We start from the raw sequence: 26,615 nt of genomic DNA on the forward strand, positions 1-26,615 counted from the left end.
TGCTTACGCCAATGGGGAGAGGGGAACAACCCAAAGACTCAGCAGAGGCTCATCTCCAACGTGAACAAAAGGATCGGGCATGAATTTCAACATCCCCGATCCTGCAGTTGGGGTGGGTGGGACAGTCTGGTGTCTTCATACGCACTTGAAAATGTCATAAAAATGTATGGGTTCGGCCAATTTTTTACCTCTGGTGTATAGCCGGCCAATATGTATTTTTGCCGTCCGGTGGATAAACTGGTGATTGCAAAGATAAAAAGTCGAGCTTATGTAGTTGTTGGGTTGAGAGAAGAAGATGTGATGCCCAAGATAGAATGCCCTAGTGGAATGAGCTGTTACCCGAAACATGGGCGCCCTTCCCCTGATCCGGTACTCACAAATGGTCAACCGAATCCATCCAGAGATAGCACCACCTACCTAGCCCTTCCTTGGATCTGCCGGGACCACAAACATGGAGTCCGATCTGTAGAATGAGGAAGGGTGCGAGAGATAGACCTGCAAAGCGCGGATGACGTCCGGATTGTGAAGACATAATTTCTTAGGATGTGCAGGAGGATTGGCAGGACGACGGTAAAACAATATCCTCATTAAGGTGGAAGGAGAAGACTCCCTTGGGCGAAAAGGAAGGCACAGTACGCAGCATTGTCTTATGATAATGGAGAAAAATATTGTGAACGATAACAGAGCGGCCAGTTCAGAAACCACAAGGACGGTAGGAACCCTTCCAGATCAGGTTGGGAAGAAAATGCAGGGGGGGGGGGGGGTTATAAACAAAATCAGGTTGAATTGGTCCAATGGAGACACCAGCGCATCGTCACGCAGGCTTCGGGATCTCGAGCCCAAGATATGAATTGGTGAATCTTCCAGTGGAACCTGGAAGCCATCAAGTCCATGTCCGCTGCTCCAACTGGAGAAAATTTGGTTAAAGTGACCAGTACCCTGGGTCGACATACTCGCAACGCAGTAGTCTATCCCATGAATGTAAACTGCCGAGCGAGCAGTTACGTGGCACTCCGCCCACTCCAGAATCTTTCCAGCATATGCCCTGGCTGATTTTCGCATCCCTCCCTGGTGATCGAGAAAGGCTACTGCCTTGATATTGTCCATCTGGACTCAAATTGGACAGCTAGATCGAAGAGTCGTCAAACGACGGAGACCACGGAAGACTGCTTTCAATTTCAGGAGATCGATGGAAAGGCAGGATTTTGTGCCGGGCCTTGTGCTGCGAGATTCCGGAATGCACCTCTCCAACCACCGGAGACTCGCTTCCGAGTATAGGACCTGCCAGTGGAGCATACGAAAGAAGCAGCCCCAAGGGATGGCTGGAGATAAGAGCTACCAACTGAGGGACTGTTGTACGGTCAGGGGTAGTCGGATTTGTCGTATCCAGAGATCAGTTCAATTGGGAGAGGATTGCCCTTTGCAGCAGAGGAGTGTGAAACTGGGTAAACAGAACGGCCTTTATTTAAGCCACCATGGTACCAGAACCCTCATGCAGAAGGCGAAAGAGAGGTGGGAGCGCCCCTCCGCAGGGTCCGTACACCCTGCTGGAGGATGGACAACGTCTCTGGAGTAAGTAACACCCCAGCCGAGTGAGTGTCGATCATCATTCCCAAGAAGTTAATCCTTCGACAAGGAGTCAGGCAGGACTTGGAGCGGTTCATAACCCAACCGAATCAGGGCCAGGGTAATTTGTAGACTGGGTAGATTGTCCTCCCTGTAAAGAGGAATTGATCAAGAGGTCATTCAGGTAGGAGATAACTGAAAACCCCCTGGAGCGAACCCCCCCACCCACTGGCGAAAACCAGTCGGGCTGTTGACAGGCCGAACAGAAGTCCCACGATCTGATGATGGTAAGGAAAAAGAAAAGCGCAGGAAGTACTGATGGGATGGGCAAATTGGGTAGTGGAGGTAGGTGTCCTTTATGTCCACAGAAGAGAGAAAAAAACCCTGATCCATGAAGGCGATGACCGAGCGGAGAGACTCCATGCGGAAGGGACTGACCTAGACCTAGGTTCATTTAAGGTCTAGTTTGGGGCAAATCAACCCATCCATTTTGGCAACAACAGAGATTGTAGTAAACACCTCAAAATTCTTTGTCGTCAGGGGTAGGGATGATCACTCCTTGCCTCAAGAGTCCATTGCCTAAAAAAAAGGCGATTGTCCTGGCAGGTGACGGAGGAGGCTGGAAGAATCTGTTGGGTGGCAGACTTAACAATTTGATCTTGTATCCTGAGGAGAGGACATCCCGCACCCTGGCATCTGAGGTGTGAGAGAGACATACATCCACGAAGCGCAGAAGGCTGGGGGGGTGCACACCTTCAGGCCGAATTTGTCTTACCGGCTCTGAGTTTCAAGGCCTGAGGATGGGGGCTCCAAGAGGGAAGGGGTTTAAAGGAACGTTTGTCCCTGGAGACCTGGTGGGACGGTTGCCCATGAAACGAAACATCAGCCAAAGGGGCAAAAATTAGGTCCTGCTTTCCTGGAGGTCGTGGCTCGACGGGCCTTGGTCTAAGGCAGGTGAGAGCGCTTTCCACCTGTATTCCAAAATTATCTCATTCATGCGGATCTGAAAAGTTGGAAAACCTGAAATGGGAAGAGCCATTAAGGACCGCTTTGAAACATTGTCGGCAGACTAGTATTTAAGCCGGGGCGTAGGTCGACAAGACGTCCTGCATCCAGGGAGACTTCAGAGATTCTTGGTGACGCTGGAGAACTGATGAGGAGGTCCACTAATTCTTCAGAGGGTGCCCCAGAGAGAATACCATGACGGAGTTGGCGAACCCATTCAGTGGAGGCTCTGCTGACCCAAGCAACGGCTGAGCCAGTAGATTCAAAGGAGAACCGAGCGAAAGACGATGCAGCCGTCCAAAGAAGCACAGAACGAGGCTTTGTCCACCATGGAATAGTAGTAGTGTTGGCATAAGATAAGTGGAGTAGTTGTACTATACATGAGATAAGTGGAGTAGTTGTACCATACATGTGATTAGTGGACTAAACTATACTATACATGAGATAAGTGGAGTAGTTGTACTATATATAGGAGATAAGTGGAGTAGTTGTACTATATATAGGAGATAAGTGGAGTAGTTGTACTATATATACACTACCGTTCAAAAGTTCGGGGTCACCCAGACAATTTTGTGTTTTCCATGAAAACTCACACTTATATTTATCAAATGAGTTGCAAAACGACTAGAAAATATAGTCAAGACATTGACAAGGTTAGAAATAATGATTTTTATTTCAAATAATAATTTTCTCCTTCAGACTTTGCTTTCGTCTTGGACTGCTCCATTTGCAGCAATTCCAGTATTGCAGAACTTTGGCATTCTAGGTGTTAATTTGCTGAGGTAATCGGGAGAAATTTCCCCCCATGCTTCCAGAAGCCCCTCCCACAAGTTGAATTGGCTTGATGGGCACTTCTTGCGTACCATACGGTCAAGCTGCTCCCACAACAGCTCTATGGGGTTGAGATCTGGTGACTGCGCTGGCCACTCCATTACAGATAGAATACCAGCTGCCGGCTTCTTCCCTAAATAGTTCTTGCATCATTTGGAGGTGCTTTGTGTCATTGTCCTGTTGTAGGATGAAATTGGCTCCAATCAAGCGCTGTCCACAGGGTATGGCATGGCGTTGCCAAATGGAGTGATAGCCTTCCTTATTCAAAATCCCTTTTACCTTGTACAAATCTCCCACTTTACCAGCACCAAAGTAACCCCAGACCATCACATGACCTCCACCATGCTTGACAGATGGCGTCAGGCGCTCTTCCAGCATCTTTCCAGTTGTTCTGCGTCTCACAAATGTTCTTCTGTGTGATCCAAACACCTCAAACTTCCATTCGTCTGTCCATACTTTTTTCCAATTTTCCTCTGTCCAATGTCTGAGCTTTTGCCCATATTAATCTTTTCCTTTTATTAGCCAGTCTCAGATATGGCTTTTTCTTTGCCACTCTGCCCTGAAGGCCAGCATCCCGGAGTCGCCTCTTCACTGTAGACGTTGACACTGGCGTTTTGCGGGTACTATTTAATGAAGCTGCCAGTTGAGGACCTGTGAGGCGTCTATTTCTCAAACTAGAGACTCTAATGTACTTGTCTTGTTGCTCAGTTGTGCAGCGGGGCCTCCCACTTCTCTTTCTACTCTGGTTAGAGCCAGTTTGTGCTGTCCTCTGAAGGGAGTAGTACACACCGTTGTAGGAAATCTTCAGTTTCTTGGCAATTTCTCGCATGGAATAGCCTTGATATCTAAGAACAAGAATAGACTGTCGAGTTTCACATGAAAACTCTCTTTTTCTAGCCACTTTGAGAGTTTAATCGAACCCACAAATGTAATGCTCCAGATTCTCAACTAGCTCAAAGGAAGGTCAGTTTTATAGCTCCTCTAAACAGCAAAACTGTTTACAGCGGCGCGAACATAATTGCACAAGGGTTTTCAAGTGTTTTCTAATCATCCATTAGCCTTCTAACACAGTTAGCAAACACAATGTACCATTAGAACACTGGAGTGATGGTTGCTGGAAATGGGCCTCTATACACCTACGTAGATATTGCATTAAAAACCAGACGTTTGCAGCTAGAATAGTCATTTACCACATTAACAATGTATAGAGTGTATTTCTGATTAATTTAATGTTATCTTCATTGAAAAAAACGGTGCTTTTCTTTCAAAAATAAGGAAATTTCTAAGTGACCCTAAACTTTTGAACAATAGTGTGTATATATATATATATTAGATAAGTGGAGTAGTTGTACTATACATGAGATAAGTGGAGTAGTTGTACTATATATATAGGAGATAAGTGGCAATGCAGCGTCACCTCCGTGAGGGAGAAAATCAATATTTAATTCACTTACTCGGATCCCATGGAATGACTGACACCGGCACTTTCCTTTGCACTTTCCTTTGCGATTCTTAAGCTTTCAAGTAAAACGTTTAATGAGTCTCCGCTTAACCCCTTAATGACCACCCCACCTCAGCGGACTTTGTAGTTCTATTCTTGTCATTGAATGGCTGAACGAAATGGGTCTTCAGAGCAGCAGCTACTACTTATTAGCGGCCCTCCGCTCTGGCTCACATTTATGACTGATTATATATCTATTAATATATATTTAATGGACGGTGTACAGAATACAGTGACGATTATCCCCATGTGTCAGCGCCGATATAAATGGCTCGGAAACTTCTGTTAGGAATAAAAAAAAAAAATTTTTAACAAATAAAATAAAAAAAATGAAAGAAAAAACAAAAAACGGTATTATAAAGAAAACATAAAAGAAAAAAAATTAATAATGACCTAATCCTGCAGCCTGAGATGGTGACCGACATGTGTGACGGCTGCCAGGCTGTGCTCCCTTCTCGGAGGTCAGAGCAGGACCAATCCAGCCTTCAGATAAAAAAAATCTGTCTAACAGACTGGTTGCTATGGTTTTACTACAGAGCAACTGCGATCCTTCAGACTTTTTTTTGGTTGTCAAGCATCTCATCCCTAGCAACCAGCCAGGCTGGTTACCACTACGAGCTCCTGTAGCTTGTACATAGTTCAGATGCACGTTTTTCATTAAATAAGCGTAATTAAGGTGTTGTTCATATCTGCGTCAGAAGCGCCGTAGCAGATTCCATCCTATTTGACGTGAAAAAAAGTGATATTTTTCCTGTCAAAACGATGGACGCCCCAACGGACCCCATTATGTCAATGCCGGCGGTATTCGTTGTAGGACACTCTGGTCTCTTTTCTAAACGGGATCCACGGCGCAGATGTGAACCGAGCCTCAGACCCACTAAATGTACACCCCACTAGCAACGCAGCGGGCACAGAGTGACCAAAACCCACCCACTGGTGGCCATCAGAAAAGAAGAGCTCATCTTTAGTTCATCCTCCTTTTTGACGGATTGTTTCATTTCAAGTTGACATCCGATGAATCTAAAAATAAAGACAAGTGGGTTGTATCTTGTCGGACTTACCTGGCGCAAAGTTTGTTTTGCCATAAAATCTCACAGTGCCGATTCTCTGGCCGACCACAAGAACCCGGTCACCAGGCTGGAATTCTGTCTGCTCGGAGTTGGGGCTCCCCGTAGACGACAATACTGGGGTCGGATGACCTGCAAAAAGAGTCAATGTGATTAAACTGGAAGAGGAGGCACACACGGGGGCGAGTAGAAGAAAGGGGCACACACGGGGGTGAGAGAAGAGGGGGCACACGCAGGGGTGAGTAGAAGAGGGGGCACACGCAGGGGTGAGTAGAAGAGGGGGCACACGCAGGGGTGAGTAGAAGAGGGGGCACACGCAGGGGTGAGTAGAAGAGGGGGCACACGCAGGGGTGAGTAGAAGAGGGGGCACACGCAGGGGTGAGAGAAGAGGGGGCACACGCAGGGGTGAGAGAAGAGGGGGCACACGCAGGGGTGAGAGAAGAGGGGGCACACGCAGGGGTGAGAGAAGAGGGGGCACACGCAGGGGTGAGAGAAGAGGGGGCACACGCAGGGGTGAGAGAAGAGGGGGCACACGCAGGGGTGAGAGTAAGAGGGGGCACACGCAGGGGTGAGAGTAAGAGGGGGCACACGCAGGGGTGAGAGTAAGAGGGGGCACACGCAGGGGTGAGAGTAAGAGGGGGCACACGCAGGGGTGAGAGTAGAAGAGAGGGCACACGCAGGGGTGAGAGTAGAAGAGGGGGCACACATGGGAGTGAGAGTAGAAGAGGGGGCACACATGGGAGTGAGAGTAGAAGAGGGGGCACACATGGGAGTGAGAGTAGAAGAGGGGGCACACATGGGAGTGAGAGTAGAAGAGGGGGCACACATGGGAGTGGGAGTAGAAGAGGGGGCACACATGGGAGTGGGAGTAGAAGAGGGGGCACACATGGGAGTGGGAGTAGAAGAGGGGGCACACATGGGAGTGGGAGTAGAAGAGGGGGCACACATGGGAGAGAGTAGAAGAGGGGGCACACACAGGGGTGAAGGTGGTAGAGGGGGCACACATGGAGTGGAGCATGGAAAAGGGGGCACACACAAGGGTGAGAGTGAAGGAGGAGGCACACACAAGGGTGAGAGTGAAGGAGGAGGCACACACAAGGGTGAGAGTGAAGGAGGAGGCACACACAAGGGTGAGAGTGAAGGAGGAGGCACACACAAGGGTGAGAGTGAAGGAGGAGGCACACACAAGGGTGAGAGTGAAGGAGGAGGCACACACAAGGGTGAGAGTGAAGGAGGAGGCACACACCAGGGTGCATCAAAAAAACAGACTCCTGTAAATACACCCTTAACTCTTGTTCACACAGTGCTGATTTGTTGCAGACTTTACATGTCATTTCCAGGAACAGAACCTAAAACAGCAGAAATATAAATATAAAGGAAGAACTTAAAGTGTCTGCACTCCTGAATCCAATTCTGCTTTTAGCTTAAAATAAATCTGCACTGTGTGAACAAGGGCTGAAAGTGACTCAAGTGTCTGCATGGAATTAAAGTGACATAATCGGTGTCAGGGTGTTTCTGTGCAGGTGATGGAAGCCCAGGAGCCGCAGGTGACCACAGGGAGAGACTGGACTCATAGAATTACCAGTCCTTAATACACAGGACCCGGATCTGACCGCAGTGATTGCGTTACAGATAACAGCGGTCTGAGGCGGCCGGTGATGACTGGGGAGGGGTGGCTTGGTCTCGAGGTAGGAGGATGATGAGGAGGATGAAAATGAAGAAAAGCTGCTGGATCCAACGTAGAACGCTGAAAATCGAATGAAACAGACAGAGCTCCAGACAAAGCAACGCGGACCACAGGCGAGGACGGAGACGCCATACACCAACCACTGTGTTATGAGTGAAGTCTCATCTTGGGGGAGAGGGCCAGTCTGAGCTAGTCCTCCCCCCTACACATAGCAGCTGTATGGACGGCCTCTATATCAGGCATGACGAAATATACAAATACCAGAACACAAATATATATATAGTACCGTAAAATCTCATTAATCCGGCACCTTTTCCAGCCCGGTACTGCGGCAGTATAACAGCAAAGAAATCCAATTAGAAGATTCCTCAGGACAGAAAATACAGGAATATTTGCAGATTTTGTTTTAACATTTTATTTCCGGGAATCTTCCAAGAAATCACAATTCTGAAAATCTGATTATCCGGCACCTATAAAAGTCCTATCAATGCCGGATTAAAGGAATTTTGCGTAATATATAACATGGACATGCATGCACTATATGGCCAAAAGTATATGAGCATGTTGGACATCCCATTTCAACACAATGGGAGTAAACATGGAGTTGGTCCCCTTTTTACAGCTATAACAGCCCCCACTCTTCTGTTTCCATAAGATTTTGGGGTGTCTGTGGGAATTTGTGCCCATTTGTGAGGTCCGGCTCGAAATTGGCGTTCTAATTCACCCCACAGTTGTTTGCTGGGGTTGAGGTCAGGGCTCAGGTGACCGGGGCAAATCTAGCAAATAAGCCTTACAGGTGACCAGGGCAGATCTAGCAGATAATAATAACACTTACAGGTGACCAGGGCAGATCTAGCAGATAATAATAACACTTACAGGTGACCAGGGCAGATAATAATAGTACTAACAGGTGACCGGGGGAGATCTAGCAGATAATAATAGCACTTACAGGTGACCAGGGCAGATCTAGCAGATAATAATAACAGTTACAAGTGACCAGGGCAGATCTAGCAGATAATAATAACACTTACAAGTGACCAGGGCAGATCTAGCAGATAATAATAACACTTACAGGTGACCAGGGCAGATCTAGCAGATAATAATAACACTTACAGGTGACCAGGGCAGATCTAGCAGATAATAATAACAGTTACAGGTGACCGGGGCAGATAATAATAGTACTAACAGGTGACCGGGGGAGATCTAGCAGATAATAATAGCACTTACAGGTGACCAGGGCAGATCTAGCAGATAATAACAACACAGGTGACCAGGGCAGATAATAATAGTACTAACAGGTGACCGGGGGAGATCTAGCAGATAATAATAACACTTACAGATGACCGGGCAGATCTAGCAGATAATAATAGCATTTTAAGGTGACCAAGGCAGATCTAGTGGATCAAAAATTTCACAAACTGAATTGTAGTAAAGGTGACATCCTATGACAGTGTCACATGTAAAGTCACTGAGCTCTTCAGTACAACCCATACTACCAGTAATGATTTGCATGACTGAGTGCTTGATCTAGGCACCTGATTGCAATGGGTATGGCTGAAGCACCTGTTATGGAATAAATATATGTATAATGTATCTGGGACCTCAATGAGTGCAATGCTGAAGAGAAGAACATGTATTAGAATATATGTTGGGTATGTGATGGTATAGAACAACCTATAATCAATGATATAAGTGTAATGTATGTACTACTTCAAGGTAGAAGGATAAACGAGTATATATTTTGGGTATTATTGAAAGGTTATGGAATGTAATAATCTGCAGATGTTCTGCAGAAACTGGAAATTGCGAATTCATTATGTTATGAGGGTACTACCAGGAACTAGGGGGTTTGTTTGCAGGATGGTTTGTTTCTGGGCGTACAGCCAAGATAGATATGGGTAGAACACCGGATTAAAAACTAGATGTAAGGAATAAGAATAATGTACGTAGAGATAAGAATAATGAGGAAAGAAACCACAAGAATGTATACGTGTCTGCACGTAATTATATGATATTTTTACTATATAAACTCTGTGTCTCTGCAAATAAAGTCAGAAGTATTTTTGCCTTGAGAAACGTCTCGGTGTGTCTTTGCTTCTCCGAGCTCGCACCCCCCCCACCTGATTTGAACCTGCATGGAGATCAAGGCGTAACGTGACCTCATTGCGATCACAGAAATTGGCGCCCGAAACAGGGACTTGACCAGAAGGACGGCACCCCACCTAGGGGATCTCCCGGGACTTGAATGGCGACCTCCCGGACGAAGGAACGTGCAGACCACTGCTGCAGCAAGGTAAGAAGACTTAATTCTTACAAACTCTGCTCTGCACCTTCCTGTCTGGTAGGTCACCTTCCCGGTAGTACTCCTGAGGGATAGAGGGGCCACATGAGGGTATTTTTAGTGTAAAAATCTGGTCAAGTCTATATGTAATCCTACCCTCAGGATAAAGTGCCTGATCTCCATGGCAGTATTTGTATGAATGTTGTAGAAACCCAGTTTTGTGTCACAAATGCATTTTAGAATAAGGAAATTGTTTTTGGAAAAAACTTCCGATAATCCGGCAAATTACCAGAAACATGTGTACATGCTTCAGGTGACTACGGGGATTATGATAGGCTAAATTTAAGCCCGGAAATCGAAAATTTTGTGCAATCTGATAATCCGGAAAAATGCCGAAAATGTGTGTACAGCATTGAGGTACTTGCGGGGATTATCATGCACTGATTTTCAGCTCAAAATTCCAGAATTTTCTGCAATCCGATAATCCGGCATGTCAAATGAACAGCTTGATTTTACGTTTGCCTTATTATTTGGATCAGGAATATTTGTCATATTACTGTTATGGTGTGGAGGATATCTCCTTGAGTGGTGTTTAAAGTGAATAAGAAGAAAGTAAGCTAGTTATAAAAGGAATTTAATTCTCTGGCCAGAGTAGAAGAAGGTTTAAAAGGGTTTTGAGGGGATAAGTAACTGTATAAAATAGGTGAGAAAGGTAGTGTGGGACTTTCCCTAACAGCCAATAGCCATAGTGTTTGTTAGTGAAGATAAAAACTGAGAGAGAAGGGTAAGAGTCCCCTCCATCATAGCAGGGCTATGGGAAACAGTCACGGCAAACGAGAGTTTGAGGTATGGCATATGGGTGAGCAAGCACCTGTTAAAAGGGTGTAAGCTTACTAGGGGATCGTAAATCCAGAAATTCACCTATCAGGAAAACTACCCCCTACATAACTTAGGGTCTGCCTATAGGCGACCACTTATAACTAGACAATGGGGAACTGGTGTCCCTATTAAGTACGGAAATTAGAAACTGTCTAAAACAGATGAGAATGGAATTCGTCTGTCAGCTAAAATCTGTAACAAGAGTAAGTACGGAAACTAGAAACTGTATAAAACAGATGAGAATGGAATTCGTCTGTCAGCTAAAATCTGTAACAAGAGTAAGTACGGAAGCTAGAAACTGTCTAAAATAGATGAGAATGGAATTCATCTATCAGTAGCTAAAATCTGTAACAGGAGTAAGTACGGAAACTAGAAACTGTATAAAACAGATGAGAATGGAATTCATCTGTCAGTAGCTAGAATCTGTAACAAGAGTATGAGATGAGCACCCCAAAGGACAAACCGCCAAACAGGTAGTAGCAGAAAGAGAAGGTAAAAAGGCAACGCAGGGAACGAAGAAAAAATAAATAAAAAAAATAAATAATGAAAGCATGTGGTCTAGAATCCCATGGACGGTTAGACGCAGGAAAATGGAATGAATGTTGTGACACAAAACGTGGATGGTTGAAAGATAAAAAGTTACAGGGGAAAGCAGAAGCATGGAGAAAAGTGTCAGAAGAAGTAGTACGAGGAGGTTGTCAGAGGAAATTCATATATTATAAAGTAAAGTTTAAAGCAAAGGAAGTGATAGAAGTAGTAATTGTTTTAATGTTGCAAATGACCTTATAGTAAATTCCCATATGGTATAATTTAGAATCAACTAGTGTGATAAGAGAAGGGGGAGGTGAAGAACAGTTGCTAGTGAGATAAGAAATGTCATCTTGTTCTTGAAATGAATGGACACAACATTAAATGCTGATATAGATATTTTGTATGACTTTGTGTCATTTTGTAGATTGAATCAGGAAAAGTGATAAATGTAATAATGTATAAGCAGTCCTTCACAGCCAAACCACCAGACACCTCTGTCTTATATGATGAGACCCTTGATCCTGGCATACATTCTGCACAGAGTGCAGTTGCTTGCCCTGATCAAGGCATGAAAACTGGCAGAGGGAAAAAGAGGAGGGCGGCTCCAAGCCGCAGATTGGGCAAAAGGTATACTGGAGAACAAAGGGAAGTTGGAAGGTAGAAAGTTGATGAAAAGTGCTTTAGAGGGATTTGCAGAAGAGGAAGTTAGGAATAAGAAATGTATTGTATGTATTAGAGAACAGGACCAGCAGACGCCCGGTAATGGCGTCCGTACCTCATGTTGAGTGTGTCCTCATTGTTGGTGGGAAACCCCCTGCGCACTGTTTCCAATGGGAGAGGCTGCCCCCCCCCCCTGCCCCTGATGTGGCCACGCCCGGCCCAACCAAATCAGTATGAAATAATCACCTTGTTAATTTTGTCATTTGTAGTGTCTTTTCTATTTACAGAAGTTCCAGTTTTAGTTCACTGATGAAACAACACGTCATCATAATATAGAGATGGTGGCCGACAGATTGTACTGTTAAATATTAACGTAGATAATTCCTATACAATGGTGTGATAAATGATTGCAGATACGTATGTTGTTTTGCCGGCATTGAAAGTGTTAAGATTGTGAGAAGTTGTGAGAAATGAGTTTGTGACCCCCCTCCCTCCCCCCTAAAGTGTGCTGTGTTTGGGAGGAGGAGGAGGGGGGCTGACTGGGTGCAGTCTGCAGGGCTGATGAGACCAAGGGATTTCAATATGCACTGCTGATATATATATATATGTAATGTGTACAAACTGAAATACATTTCTTCTCTTTTGCGCATGCGCTGTTGGTTATAAAAGTTACGATATTTATGTGTTATGATGTGATCAGATTTCATGTGTTTTGATGTTAATTCAGATGTATTAAACTACAGATACGGTGAGACACGGGGGTTTGAAAATGTATGTGCCCCCACCGTTCCCTATTTTTTTTATATACAGTTTATTGGTTTGCAGTAATTAATGTTATCAGAGATAATATTTTCTGTTTTATTGAATAACTAACTACAATTGTTTTGTTTTTGATTTCACACATGAGTTATGTCATCCTAAAGATCAAATGTATTTTGTCAGGAAAAAGTCATTTTTGTTTCAGGCTGTTGTACATTACAGGGGGTTAAATTAGTGTTATGTTGAGATGTAGTTTTGAACTCTGCTACATCACTCTCGCAGAGTCCACAAAGGGGGGAAGGGTGAAGGAACTGATCAGGTACAATTTTGGTTTATGTGTAAGAGACCATCCCCCTCCAGCAAAGTTACACAGGAGGCAATGTGACATCACTCACACGAGTCTTTATGGATTTAGATGAGGGAGAAGGAAAAACAAAACTTGTCTGGACATTGTTATTTTGATGTAAAGTTTTTGGGAATGTTTTATTTTTATTTGTTTTTGTATTAATCAAGTATTTGCAGAACCTGATAAAAGTGAGATTCTCAAAGTATTCTGGATTATCAGCTGAATGAGGAGGCTGACTGGGTGCAGTCTGCAGGGCTGATGAGACCAAGGGATTTCAATATGCACTGCTGATATATATATATATGTAATGTGTACAAACTGAAATACATTTCTTCTCTTTTGCGCATGCGCTGTTGGTTATAAAAGTTACGATATTTATGTGTTATGATGTGATCAGATTTCATGTGTTTTGATGTTAATTCAGATGTATTAAACTACAGATACGGTGAGACACGGGGGTTTGAAAATGTATGTGCCCCCACCGTTCCCTATTTTTTTTATATACAGTTTATTGGTTTGCAGTAATTAATGTTATCAGAGATAATATTTTCTGTTTTATTGAATAACTAACTACAATTGTTTTGTTTTTGATTTCACACATGAGTTATGTCATCCTAAAGATCAAATGTATTTTGTCAGGAAAAAGTCATTTTTGTTTCAGGCTGTTGTACATTACAGGGGGTTAAATTAGTGTTATGTTGAGATGTAGTTTTGAACTCTGCTACATCACTCTCGCAGAGTCCACAAAGGGGGGAAGGGTGAAGGAACTGATCAGGTACAATTTTGGTTTATGTGTAAGAGACCATCCCCCTCCAGCAAAGTTACACAGGAGGCAATGTGACATCACTCACACGAGTCTTTATGGATTTAGATGAGGGAGAAGGAAAAACAAAACTTGTCTGGACATTGTTATTTTGATGTAAAGTTTTTGGGAATGTTTTATTTTTATTTGTTTTTGTATTAATCAAGTATTTGCAGAACCTGATAAAAGTGAGATTCTCAAAGTATTCTGGATTATCAGCTGAATGAGGAGGAGTTGTGTTTGGTAGCGGCTTGTGACACCAATCCATGGAGTACCTCTACGCAAGCATATACTTTGTACTGTACTGAACAAAATGGACATGACACTGCGGTTCTCACACAAAGTCATGGACCACAGCAGCGCCCGGTAGCATGTTATTCAGCTAGACTAGACCCTGTGGCCCGAGGTTCCCCATCATGTGTGAGAGCTATCATTGCTGTAAATTCAATGTTAAACAAGGCCTCAGATTTGGTCCTGGCATTTCTAGTCCAAGTTTTGCACCACATGATATTACTGCTATTCTAACTCAAGTACAACCTAAGCATTTGTCCACTGCAAGACATTTGAGATTAACCTGTGCTCTTCTTCTTCCTGAGCAGGTTACTTTACACCGCTGTACTACATTGAACCCAGCTACCTTACTGCCTTTGGAGCAAGGGGGAGAAGACGTAGGTAAAGTATGGTCACAATTTTTGTCTGAAACTGATGAACATGATTGTATGGCCCTTATGGCCCAGGAAACAGTGGGGTTCGCACATGTAAGAGATACCCCACTCCAAAACCCAGACCTAATACTCTTTGTGGATGGTTCAAGGTATTGTGTAGAAGGATCTTTTCTTACAGGATATGCAGTAACCACCGAAGATGTAGTCCTAGAAGCAGCCTCCTTACCAGCGTCCCGCTCAGCACAAGAAGCGGAGCTTAAGGCCCTGGCAGCAGCATGCCAACATGCAGAAGGAAAGACAGCAAATATATACACTGACTCTCGATATGCATTTGGGATTGCACACGATTATGGCCCCATATGGAGGGCAAGACAATTTTTGACCTCTGCAGGTACACCTGTAAAGAATGCAGACTTTGTAAAATATTTGATGGCGACCCTGATGTTACCCACAGAAGTAGCAGTAGTAAACAATAAAAGCTCACACTAAGGTGAGTTCACCAGAGACAAAAGGAAATGCTTTGGCAGACCAAGCCGCAAAAGCAAGCAGCACAGAAGCTACCCGTGTTAGCAGCCGTATGTCAGATAAAAGATCCAGAGGAAACAAGACCAGCTGTAAGCCCGGAACTACTGCAAAAACTTCAAGGACAAGCAACAAAAGAAGAAAAAGACAAGTGGACGGCCCAAGGAGCAACGCTACGAAAAGATGGCCTCTGGCAATGCCAGAATAAACTGTGCCTGCCTAAGACAATGTTCCCAATGATGGCCCAAATAACACATGGAGCGACACACCAGTCAAAAACGGCAATGATGGACTTGGTAAACAAGGTGTGGTATGCTCCAGGGTTTAGTGTGATGGCCAGCAGTTTTACACAAGGATGCATGATCTGTGCAACACATAATATTGGAAGAACTGTAAAAGTACCACAGAAGCACACACCCAGACCTATATATCCGTTCCAGAGACTGCAGATAGACTATATTCAACTACCAAAAGTCGGTACCTATGAGTATGTGCTTGTTTGTATTGATCTCTTTTCAGGATGGCCAGAAGCTTTTCCAGTCACCAAAGCTACAGCCGTAGCCACAGCAAAGAAACTGATCAACGAGGTGGTGTGCAGATATGGAGTTCCAGAGATGATCGAGGGCGACAGAGGAACTCATTTTACGGGTGAAATCATGAACCATGTGTTGTCAGCTCTAGGCATAAGTCAAGCCCTACATACACCATACCATCTACAAAGCAGTGGGAAGGTTGAGAGACTAAATGGGACTCTCAAATTGAAAATCCAAAAAGCAATGGTAGAAACCGGGAAACCATGGACCGAGTGTCTACCATTAGCCTTGTTCTCAGTAAGATACACGCCCACAAAAAGAACAGGTCTCAGCCCATATGAGATCTTATTTGGGTCGGCTCCCAGATTAGGATGTTATTTTCCACAGGTGCTCCAAATGCAGTATGGTAGACTAACAGATTATGTATCAACACTGAACAAACAATTGACCAAGGTGCATGCACAAGTTTTTGCTTCCATTCCATATCCTGATTCAGTTGAAGGGACGTATAAGCTAGAACCAGGAGATTGGGTCGTTGTCAAAAGACACGTGAGGAAGAGCCTTGAGCCACGATTTGATGGTCCTTTTCAAGTCCTACTCGTTACAAGCACCTCAGTGAAGCTCGAAGGAAAGACAAGTTGGATTCACGCCAGTCATTGTAAAAAGGTTCTTCAGCCAGAAGAATGAAGATCTTTGCGGTTGTTGCGGCGGTTGTTGCGTGTGCTCTTATACAAAAAGGCAGAACTGCTACTCCTGTACACGTAATCAGTACAGAATCACTGGAACAGTTCAGGACAGGGTGGGCGAATGCCACAGTGGATAGAAAGCAGGGTAACTACACCTGTAAGGCCAATGCCCCGTGTTATACTACAAATGTGACTACAATAGAAGGGACTTGGAAAAAAGGACCACATGGAGGGACTGTGTACCTTCACATAGACAAAACAGCCAACATTAGCATACAAGAAGAGACGGCTGTTGTTTTGTTGTTATGAACCAGATTTACAGTATCTACAGAAATATACAACCAGTAAAAATAGAAACGAAATGATAAATAAGATTTATGAAAGATGCAACAAGGAGAGGCTCAACTCTACGATTGTAATAAAAGAAACTGATGGGATGATATTATGTATGAATAATAGCGAAATAAGAAATAGAATATATTTTGTATTCTTGATAACAATTTTAAGAGATAGTTTTAAGCCACATATAAGAGTCATGTTAGGCAATGGACAGACATTCTGCCCATAGGAAAGAGAAATGATACGTGGTTATTGTTCCAGCCTGAGTATACTGAGTGTACACCTAAATGGTGTGCAGGAAGACTAATAGCATTTAATGTGAAAAATCCTACTCTATTATGCAAATTTATTGTTATGCCAATGGTAATGATTGATCCGGTGACATTATTAGGACAATATTGTATCCTGGAAATGAAAGGAACACACATAGATTCTCAAAATAAGACGAGGAATATAGATTTGTGCCAGTTAACAGAGCAAGGATATGTATGTAATGAACAGTCAGGGATATATGAACCCTGTCTAATGCAGCACCAGGATAATGTATGCGCACTCACTATAATCCCAGAAGCTAACCTACAGGTTTATATTGAAGTAGGTCCACAGCATGTATGTTTAATAACTAACAATAGACAGACCCTTAGCCAGTTTAATCTCACAGGACCATTTTCAGGATGTCTATACAATGTGACGCATTTGACTTGGGGGAACCAAACTATAATGTTCCTGCCTACTTTAGAAGAAATAATGTCCACTGTATGGGTACCTGAACCTTTGCCCTATGGAAATTTTAGTTTGCCACTGGAAGAGTTAAAACAAGTGTTACAAAAGTCTAAAGACGTAAAGAAATTGATAGCAGCCCATAATGTAACTCTAAGTAAAGTGAAAATATTGGCTACAATAGCAGCTAGGGAAGTAATAAATTTATCGTCAGCAATAAAAGATGCTAGTGCCCATCACTGGTATGACATATTTACAGGATTTTCCCCCACTGCCACTAAGATACTGCATGTGTTATTCCAACCCTTGATATGTTTCATAATATTGTTTATATTGCTTACATGTTTCATTTGTTATACATTTTGCAAAATAAGGGAAGCATTCAATCAGAGGCCTATACATTATGATGAAAGAGTGTTGTGAGATTACCCCACCTACATACCTGTGTGAATCAAGTGAAGAAATGGATCGAAGCCTTGCTATCAGGAGATAGAAGTAGCATTGGAATTTAGGTGTTGGTAAAATCACAAAAGGAGGGATTGTTATGGAATAAATATATGTATAATGTATCTGGGACCTCAATGAGTGCAATGCTGAAGAGAAGAACATGTATTAGAATATATGTTGGGTATGTGATGGTATAGAACAACCTATAATCAATGATATAAGTGTAATGTATGTACTACTTCAAGGTAGAAGGATAAACGAGTATATATTTTGGGTATTATTGAAAGGTTATGGAATGTAATAATCTGCAGATGTTCTGCAGAAACTGGAAATTGCGAATTCATTATGTTATGAGGGTACTACCAGGAACTAGGGGGTTTGTTTGCAGGATGGTTTGTTTCTGGGCGTACAGCCAAGATAGATATGGGTAGAACACCGGATTAAAAACTAGATGTAAGGAATAAGAATAATGTACGTAGAGATAAGAATAATGAGGAAAGAAACCACAAGAATGTATACGTGTCTGCACGTAATTATATGATATTTTTACTATATAAACTCTGTGTCTCTGCAAATAAAGTCAGAAGTATTTTTACTTTGAGAAACGTCTCGGTGTGTCTTTGCTTCTCCGAGCTCGCACCCCCCCCCCACCTGATTTGAACCTGCATGGAGATCAAGGCGTAACGTGACCTCATTGCGATCACACACCTGAACTCAATAATTATTACGTTTGTTCACATATATTTGGTCATATTGTACATACTATAGACAAATACACATAAAATACAACTATATATATATTTAATGCTATGCACTAGATATCATGCAGCTTATCCCAGTTTCTTAACACGTTGGTAACCAGGAATTCTAATTCTAAGGTCTCACTTAAACCAGGTGCATCCGACCCCCTCCCCCGCTATAGATGAACAGGTGAATCCATGGACCTGAGATTATAAGGCCACTTCATACATTCAAGCATATCGGTCCAAGTATGAAAACACAGAAGGGAAAGCATTTCTGAAGGGATGGAAAACTTCTTGGCATAGGTGGAGCGAGCAGAGGTAATGCACGGCTGACACAAGCTTTCATCTATCGCCTTGTTGTGAACGACTAGTGTCAGAGATGGAATTACAGCCTAATCCCCCCCCGGGAATCTCTATCTATTTTAAGGGGATCTTTGTTATGTTCTATCAAGAGTCATCGTGTGATCACCTTTCTTAAAGGACGTAGAATTCAGGGACTCGTCTTTACTTTGAATAAACGTGGAGGTCTTCTTGAAAGGAGGACGTCCTGCCAGAAGACAAGAAGTTTATTACCAGCTCACGTCCTATTCTCAATTGAAACAATATAGAAGTCAATCTTTACTTTTGGACAGCATTTAGTATAATTTACTGGAGAAGTGGAAACAGTCAGCAAGCTTATAATGAGACAAACTTAGCTAACCTGCTATAATGGAGGGGGCAGTTCGTTTTCCTACATCAGATGACTGTACAGGGTCTGGTGTACAGACAAGACTTCCTAGAATTCTAATAACATGAACAGGCTCTGTACAGACACTGAGCAAGAAGGAAATGCTGTGAGATTTCAGCTTTGAAGGATTGCAGTATTGGGAGTGCAGCTCTGGAGTAGTATACAGGATATAACTAAGGATCAGTACAGGATAAGTAATGTAATGTATGTACACAGTGACTCCACCAGCAGAATAGTGAGTGCAGCTCTGGAGTATAATACAGGATGTAACTCAGGATCAGTACAGGATAAGTAATGTAAGGTATGTACACAGTGACTCCACCAGCAGAATAGTGAGTGCAGCTCTGGAGTATAATACAGGATGTAACTCAGGATCAGTACAGGATAAGTAATGTAAGGTATGTACACAGTGACTCCACCAGCAGAATAGTGAGTGCAGCTCTGGAGTATAATACAGGATGTAACTCAGGATCAGTACAGGATAAGTAATGTCATGTATGTACACAGTGACTCCACCAGTAGAATAGTGAGTGCAGCTCTGGAGTATAATACAGGATAAGTAATGTAATGTATGTACACAGTGACTCCACCAGCAGAATAGTGAGTGCAGCTCTGGAGTATAATACAGGATATAACTCAGGATCAGTACAGGATAAGTAATGTATGTACACAGTGACTCCACCAGCAGAATAGTGAGTGCAGCTCTGGAGTATAATACAGGATGCAACTCAGGATAAGTAATATAATGTATGTACACAGTGTCTCCACCAGCAGAATAGTGAGTGCAGCTCTGGAGTATAATACAGGCTGTAACTCAGGATCAGTATAGGATAAGTAATGTAATGTATGTACACAGTGACTCCACCAGCAGAATAGTGAGTGCCGCTCTGGAGTATAATACAGGATGTAACTCAGGATCAGTACAGGATAAGTAATCTAATGTATGTACACAGTGTCTCCACCAGCAGAATAGTGAGTGGAGTGCAGCTCTGGAGTATAATACAGGATATAACTCAGTATCAGTACAGGATAAGTAATGTAATGTATGTACACAGTGACTCCACCAGCAGAACAGTGAGTACAGCTCTGGAGTATAATACAGGATGTAACTCAGGATCAGTACAGGATAAGTAATGTAATGTATATACACAGCGACTCCACCAGCAGAATAGTGAGTGCAGCTCTGGAGTATAATACAGGATGTAACTAGGGATCAGTACAGGATAAGTAATGTATGTATACAGTGACTCCACCAGCAGAATAGTGAGTGCAGCTCTGGAGTATAATACAGGATATAACTCAGGATCAGTACAGGATAAGTAATGTAGATACACAGTGACTCCACCAGCAGAATAGTGAGTGCAGCTCTGGAGTATAATACAGGATATAACTCAGGATCAGTACAGGATAAGTAATGTAATGTATGTATACAGTGACTCCACCAGCAGATCAGTGAGTACAGCTCTGAAGTATTATACAGGATATAACTCAGGATCAGTACAGGATAAGTAATGTAATGTATGTATACATTGACTCCACCAGCAGAATAGTGAATGCAGTTCTGGAGTATTATACAGGATATAACTCAGGATCAGTACAGGATAAGTAATGTAATGTGTGTACACAGTGACTCCACCAGCAGAATATTGAGTGCAGCTCTGGAGTATAATACAGGATATAACTCAGGATCAGTACAGGATAAGTAATGTAATGTATTTATAAAGTGACTCAGCTGTATATTTGGATTGTCGATATGTGAACAGTAAAATGGCGATTAGAGGTGGATATATACCGAACACACAATGAGTCTTACCAGTGTTAATTTTCGATGTAACGTGGCTCAAGTCGATCTTTGGAGATTTGATAGAACCTGTTGTTTTGTTAGATGAGCTTCTGATAAATGTCTTCATTGGTTCAATTGCTCGTCTTATCTTGGACAGTGGCGCAAAGATACCTGATCGGAGATTAGTAAATTAAAAGTGTTTCTGATCGCCAGGGAACGTAGAAGAAATAACTAAATTATTTTCACTCATTATTCTGCTGGTGGGGTCACTGTGTACATACATTAAATTACTTATCCTGTACTAACATCCTGTATTATACTTCAGAGCTGCACTCTATCATGTATGTACACAATGACTCCACCAGCATAGTGAGTGCAGCTCTGGAGTATAATACAGGATATAACTCAGGATCAGTATAAGATAAGTAATGCAATGTATGTACACAGTGACTCCACCAGCAGAATAGTGAGTGCAGCTCTGGAGTATAATACAGGATGTAACTCAGGATCAGTACAGGATAAGTAATGTAATGTATGTACACAGTGACTCCACCAGCAGAATAGTGAGTGCAGCTCTGGAGTATAATACAGGATGTAACTCAGGATCAGTACAGGATAAGTAATGTAATGTATGTACACAGTGACCCCACCAGCAGAATAGTGAGTGCAGCTCTGGAGTATAATACAGGATGTAACTCAGGATCAGTACAGGATAAGTAATGTATGTACACAGTGACCCCACCAGCAGAATAGAGAGTGCAGCTCTGGAGTATAATACAGGATGTAACTCAGGATCAGTACAGGATAAGTAATGTAATGTATGTACACAGTGACCCCACCAGCAGAATAGTGAGTGCAGCTCTGGAGTATAATACAGGATGTAACTCAGGATCAGTACAGGATAAGTAATGTATGTACACAGTGACCCCACCAGCAGAATAGTGAGTGCAGCTCTGGAGTATAATACAGGATGTAACTCAGGATCAGTACAGGATAAGTAATGTAATGTATGTACACAGTGACTCCACCAGCAGAATAGTGAGTGCAGCTCTGGAGTATAATACAGGATGCAACTCCGGATCAGTGCAGGATAAGTAATGTAATGTATGTACACAGTGACCCCACCAGCAGAATAGTGAGTGCAGCTCTGGAGTATAATACAGGATGTAACTCAGGATCAGTACAGGATAAGTAATGTATGTACACAGTGACTCCACCAGCAGAATAGTGAGTGCAGCTCTGGAGTATAATACAGGATGTAACTCAGGATCAGTACAGGATAAGTAATGTAATGTATGTACAGAGTGACTCCACCAGCAGAATAGTGAGTGCAGCTCTGGAGTATAATACAAGATGTAACTCAGGATCAGTACAATGTAATGTAATGTATGTACACAGTGACTCCACCAGCAGAATAGTGAGTGCAGCTCTGGAGTATAATACAGGATGTAACTCAGGATCAGTACAGGATAAGTAATGTAATGTATGTACACAGTTAGGAAATATTTTATATGTAAATTGAAATAGCAATCTACATGGCAAAATAAACTTTAAAAAAAAAAAATTAAAAAAATTACTAGCTTCTTAAAATTGACAGTGGTAAAACCAGTGCCAGTAGTTGGTGCTGCGTAAGGGTAAGTTCACACGTTGCATAAATACTGCGGATTTTCCACCACGTATTTCATTGCGGAAAATCTGTACTGTAACACATCTCATCCACACGCTGCGAAAACAATCAGTCAAAACAACGTTCATAATTTGAGCTGCGGCGCGTGTTTTTAATCCGTAGCACGTGAATTTATAGTGCGGAATCTCTGGTTTTCTGTTGCGGTTTTGAATTCAATGGGGAGGCAAAACAACAAATCACAAATGTTGCCATTTTTGCAGCAGAAAAACTGCTATTTCACCGCAAAAATTGCAACTCAGACTAAAACAGAAGCCTGTACTTACCCAGACCTCTACACTACGAATACGTGTACGTTTTTTTTTACCGCCGATGTCCGTAGCGGACATTCCATCTTAAAAATTGAACCACAATTTTTGCTGACAATCAGCAAGTTTATCAATGGGGAATATTGTTCAAATCATTGCACGTATCGATCTTTGTTTGCCCTTTTGCCAATTAGCAATCCAATCACAAAGCATTCAGTCACAATCACTCGCACAGGGGGAATCTTTTCATCTATGGCCGCCTTTACTCCTACAGTCACCGGAGTTATATATAACATAATATCATACACTCGTACCGTGTTTAGGTGAACATTTAAAATACTGGACTCCACAGACACTGCCGTCGTTCTTCCCGTCTGCTTCGTCCATCTCTATCCCAGCCCACTGGCCTGTTGCAAACTGAGCGTTTCCGCAATACCGTAAAGTACCGACCTACAAAGAGAAAGACGCAAATTGTGAAGAGCAAAAAAAACAGACCAGTCAACGATTCAGGGGACATTTTAATAAAGACTGGAGTGTCCCATTGTAAAGAATAAATGACGGACTCTTTTACAACTTTCCAATGATTTGATATGGACACGTTCTTGGCTACGCAAAGTTAACAGCGAACGTGTGTGGTGGACGACAATGCAGAATTATCGTACTGCAGCGGAATTATGGTGGTGAACGCATCATTTATTACAAAAGACAACGCATCTGGTCCTGACTGCTGTAAGGGGGGGGGGGGGGCGGAAAATGGAGACCACGATGCAGAGATTTCATACTTGCTTATCTCTCAAGAGTGCAAAGGAGGAGGAGATGAAAAAGGAGGAAATTTCCAGTCTCCATGCTGGTGTTTCTCTTTAAATTAGAACCCATGTCCACAGGTAGAAAAAATCTACATAAAGAATCACTTTATAAATTCTGCTGGTGGAGTCACTGTGTACATACATTACATTACTTATCCTGTATTGATCCTGAGTTACATCCTGTATTATACTCCAGAGCTGCACTCACTATTCTGCTGGTGGAGTCACTGTGTACATACATTACATTACTTATACTGTACTGATCCTGAGTTACATCCTGTATTATACTCCAGAGCTGCACTCACTATTCTGCTGGTGGAGTCACTGTGTACATACATTACATTACTTATCCCCTTGAGTACCCAGCTCATTTTGGCCTTGAGGACCAGACCCATTTTTTCAAATCTGACATGTATCACTTTATGTGGTAATAACTCCGGAATGCTTTTACCTATCCAATTGATTCTGAGATTGTTTTCTCGTGACACATTGGACTTTAGTTTAGTGCAAAAATTTGGTCGATAAATTCATTCCTTATTTGTGAAAAACACCAACATTTAGCGAAAATATGAAGAAATTATGATTTTTCCCATTTTAAATGTATCTGCTTGTAAAACAGATGGTAATACCACACAAAATAGTTACCAATTAACATATCCCATATGTCTACTTTATGTTTGCATCGTTTTTTGAACATTCTTTTATTTTTCTATGACCTCACAAGGCTTAGAACTTTAGCAGCAATTTCTCATATTTTTAAGAAAATTTCAAAAAGCGATTTTTTCAGGGACGAGTTCAGTTCTGAAGTGGTTTTGAGTGCCCTATATATTAGAAACCCCCATAAAACACCCCATTTTGAAAACTGCACCCCTCAAAGTATCTAAAACAGCATTCAGAAAGTGTTTCAACTCTTTAGGCGTTTTACAGGAATTGAAGGAAAGTAGAGCTGAAATTTTCAAATTTCATTTTTTTTTACAAAATTCATATGTAATACATTTTCTTCTGTACCACAGAAGGTTTTACCTGAGAAACGCAACTCAATATTTATTGCCCAGATTCTGCAGTTTTTAGAAATATCCCACATGTGGCCCTAGTGCGCTAATGGACTGAAACACAGGCCTCAGAAGCAAAGGAGCACCTCTTGGATTTTGGGGCCTCCTTTTTTCAGAATATATTTTAGGCACCATTTCAGGTTTGAAGAGGTCTTGTGGTGCCAAAACAGTGGAAACCCCCGAAAGTGACCCCCATTTTTTAAACTACACACCTCAGGGAATTTATCTAGGGGTATAGTTAGCATTTTGACCCCACAGGTATTTTGCTATATTTTCTGGAGTTAGTCTGTGAAAATGAAAATCTACTTTTTTTCTGGAAAAACGTAAAAATTTCTAATTTTTGCAAGAAATAAAGGAGAGAAAGCACCCCAACATTTGTAAAGCAATTTCTCGCGATTACGGAAATACCCCATATGTGGTAATAAACTGCTGTTTGGACCCACAGCAGGGCTCAGAAGGGAGGGAGCGCCATTTGGATTTTGGAGCTCTGATTTTACTGGAATGGTTTTCAGTGCCGTGTCACGTTTGCAACGCCCTGGAGGGACCTAAACAGTGGAATCCCCCCAAAAGTGACCCCATTTTGGAAACTATACCCCTCAAGGAATTTTTCTAGTGGTATAGTTATCATTTTGACCCCACAGGTTTTTTGCTGAATTTATTGGAATTAGTCTGTGAAGATGAAAAGAGACTTTTTTTTGGAAAAAACACAGAATTTTCTAATTTTTATAAGGAATAAAGGAGAAAAAGCACCTCAACATTTGTAAAGCAATTTCTCCTGATTACGGAAATACCCCATATGTGGTAATAAACTGCTGTTTGGACCCATGGCAGGGCTCAGAAGGGACGGAGCACCATTTGGATTTTGCAGCTCAGATTTTGCTGAATTGGTTTCTGGGGGCCATGTCGCATTTGCAGAGTCCCTGAAGTACCAGTACAGTAGAAATTCCCCAGATGTGATCCCAATTTGGAGACTATACCCCTGAAAGAATTAAATTAGAGGTGTAGTGAGCATTTTGAGCCCTCAGGTGTTTTATAGATTTTATTAGAATTGGTCCGTGAAATATAACCTGTAGCTTTAGCTCAGAATTTTTCATTTCCACAAGGAATACAGGAGAAAAGACACCCCAAAATGTGTTACACAATTTCTCCTGATTACGGAAATACCCCATATGTGGTTGTAAACGGCTATTTGGACATACGGCAAGGGTCTAAACGGAAAAAGTGAAATTTCGTTTTTGGAGTGGAGATTTTACAAAATTTGTTTTTGACGCCATGTTGCATTGCGCTGAGGTACCAGTACAGTGAAAACTCCCGAGAAGTGACCCCATTTAGGAAACTACACCCCTCAAGGAATTCATCTAGAAGTGTAGTGAGCATTTTGACCCCCAAAGGTTTTGCAGAAATTAGTGCACAGTGGATGTTGCAGATATAAAATTGACATTTTCCACATATATGCTATTTCAGTGCCCAATGCGTTGGGCCCAGCTTGTACCACCGGAGACATACGCCCCATAAATTGTTAAACTGTTCTCCAGAGTACGGTAATACCCCATATGTGGTCATAAACCGCTGTTTGGGCACACTGCCAGGCCCAGAAGGAGCGCCATTTGGCTTTTGGAGCGCAGATTTTGCTTGGTAGTAGTTTTGTTTAGTGTTTTACTGGTGTTTCAGTTTATAATGTGGGGGCATATGTAATCTGTGCGGAGTACATACATTTTTTGCGTGACACACTGTCGTTTTTATTG

The 26,615-nt window shown here is 42.5% G+C and overlaps 1 protein-coding gene across 3 annotated transcripts in view; it reads right to left on the reverse strand.

Moving 5' to 3' along the window:
- Positions 1-26,615, reverse strand: part of CLIP4 (CAP-Gly domain containing linker protein family member 4) — an 86,582-nt gene that overhangs the window by 27,258 nt on the left and 32,709 nt on the right. For 2 of the 3 annotated variants that reach the window (XM_075863448.1, XM_075863447.1), the window contains exons 8-12: positions 23,327-23,462; positions 21,111-21,251; positions 19,040-19,117; positions 7,553-7,717; positions 5,965-6,102 (exon numbers count right to left, since the gene is read on the reverse strand). In XM_075863448.1, coding sequence (XP_075719563.1) covers positions 5,965-6,102; positions 7,553-7,717; positions 19,040-19,117; positions 21,111-21,251; positions 23,327-23,462 — 658 coding nt within the window. The remainder of the gene's footprint in view (positions 1-5,964; positions 6,103-7,552; positions 7,718-19,039; positions 19,118-21,110; positions 21,252-23,326; positions 23,463-26,615) is intronic. The other variant, XM_075863449.1, reaches the window with a different exon arrangement.

Source organism: Rhinoderma darwinii, chromosome 4 (genome assembly GCF_050947455.1).
Source record: "Rhinoderma darwinii isolate aRhiDar2 chromosome 4, aRhiDar2.hap1, whole genome shotgun sequence".
NCBI lineage: Eukaryota > Metazoa > Chordata > Amphibia > Anura > Rhinodermatidae > Rhinoderma > Rhinoderma darwinii.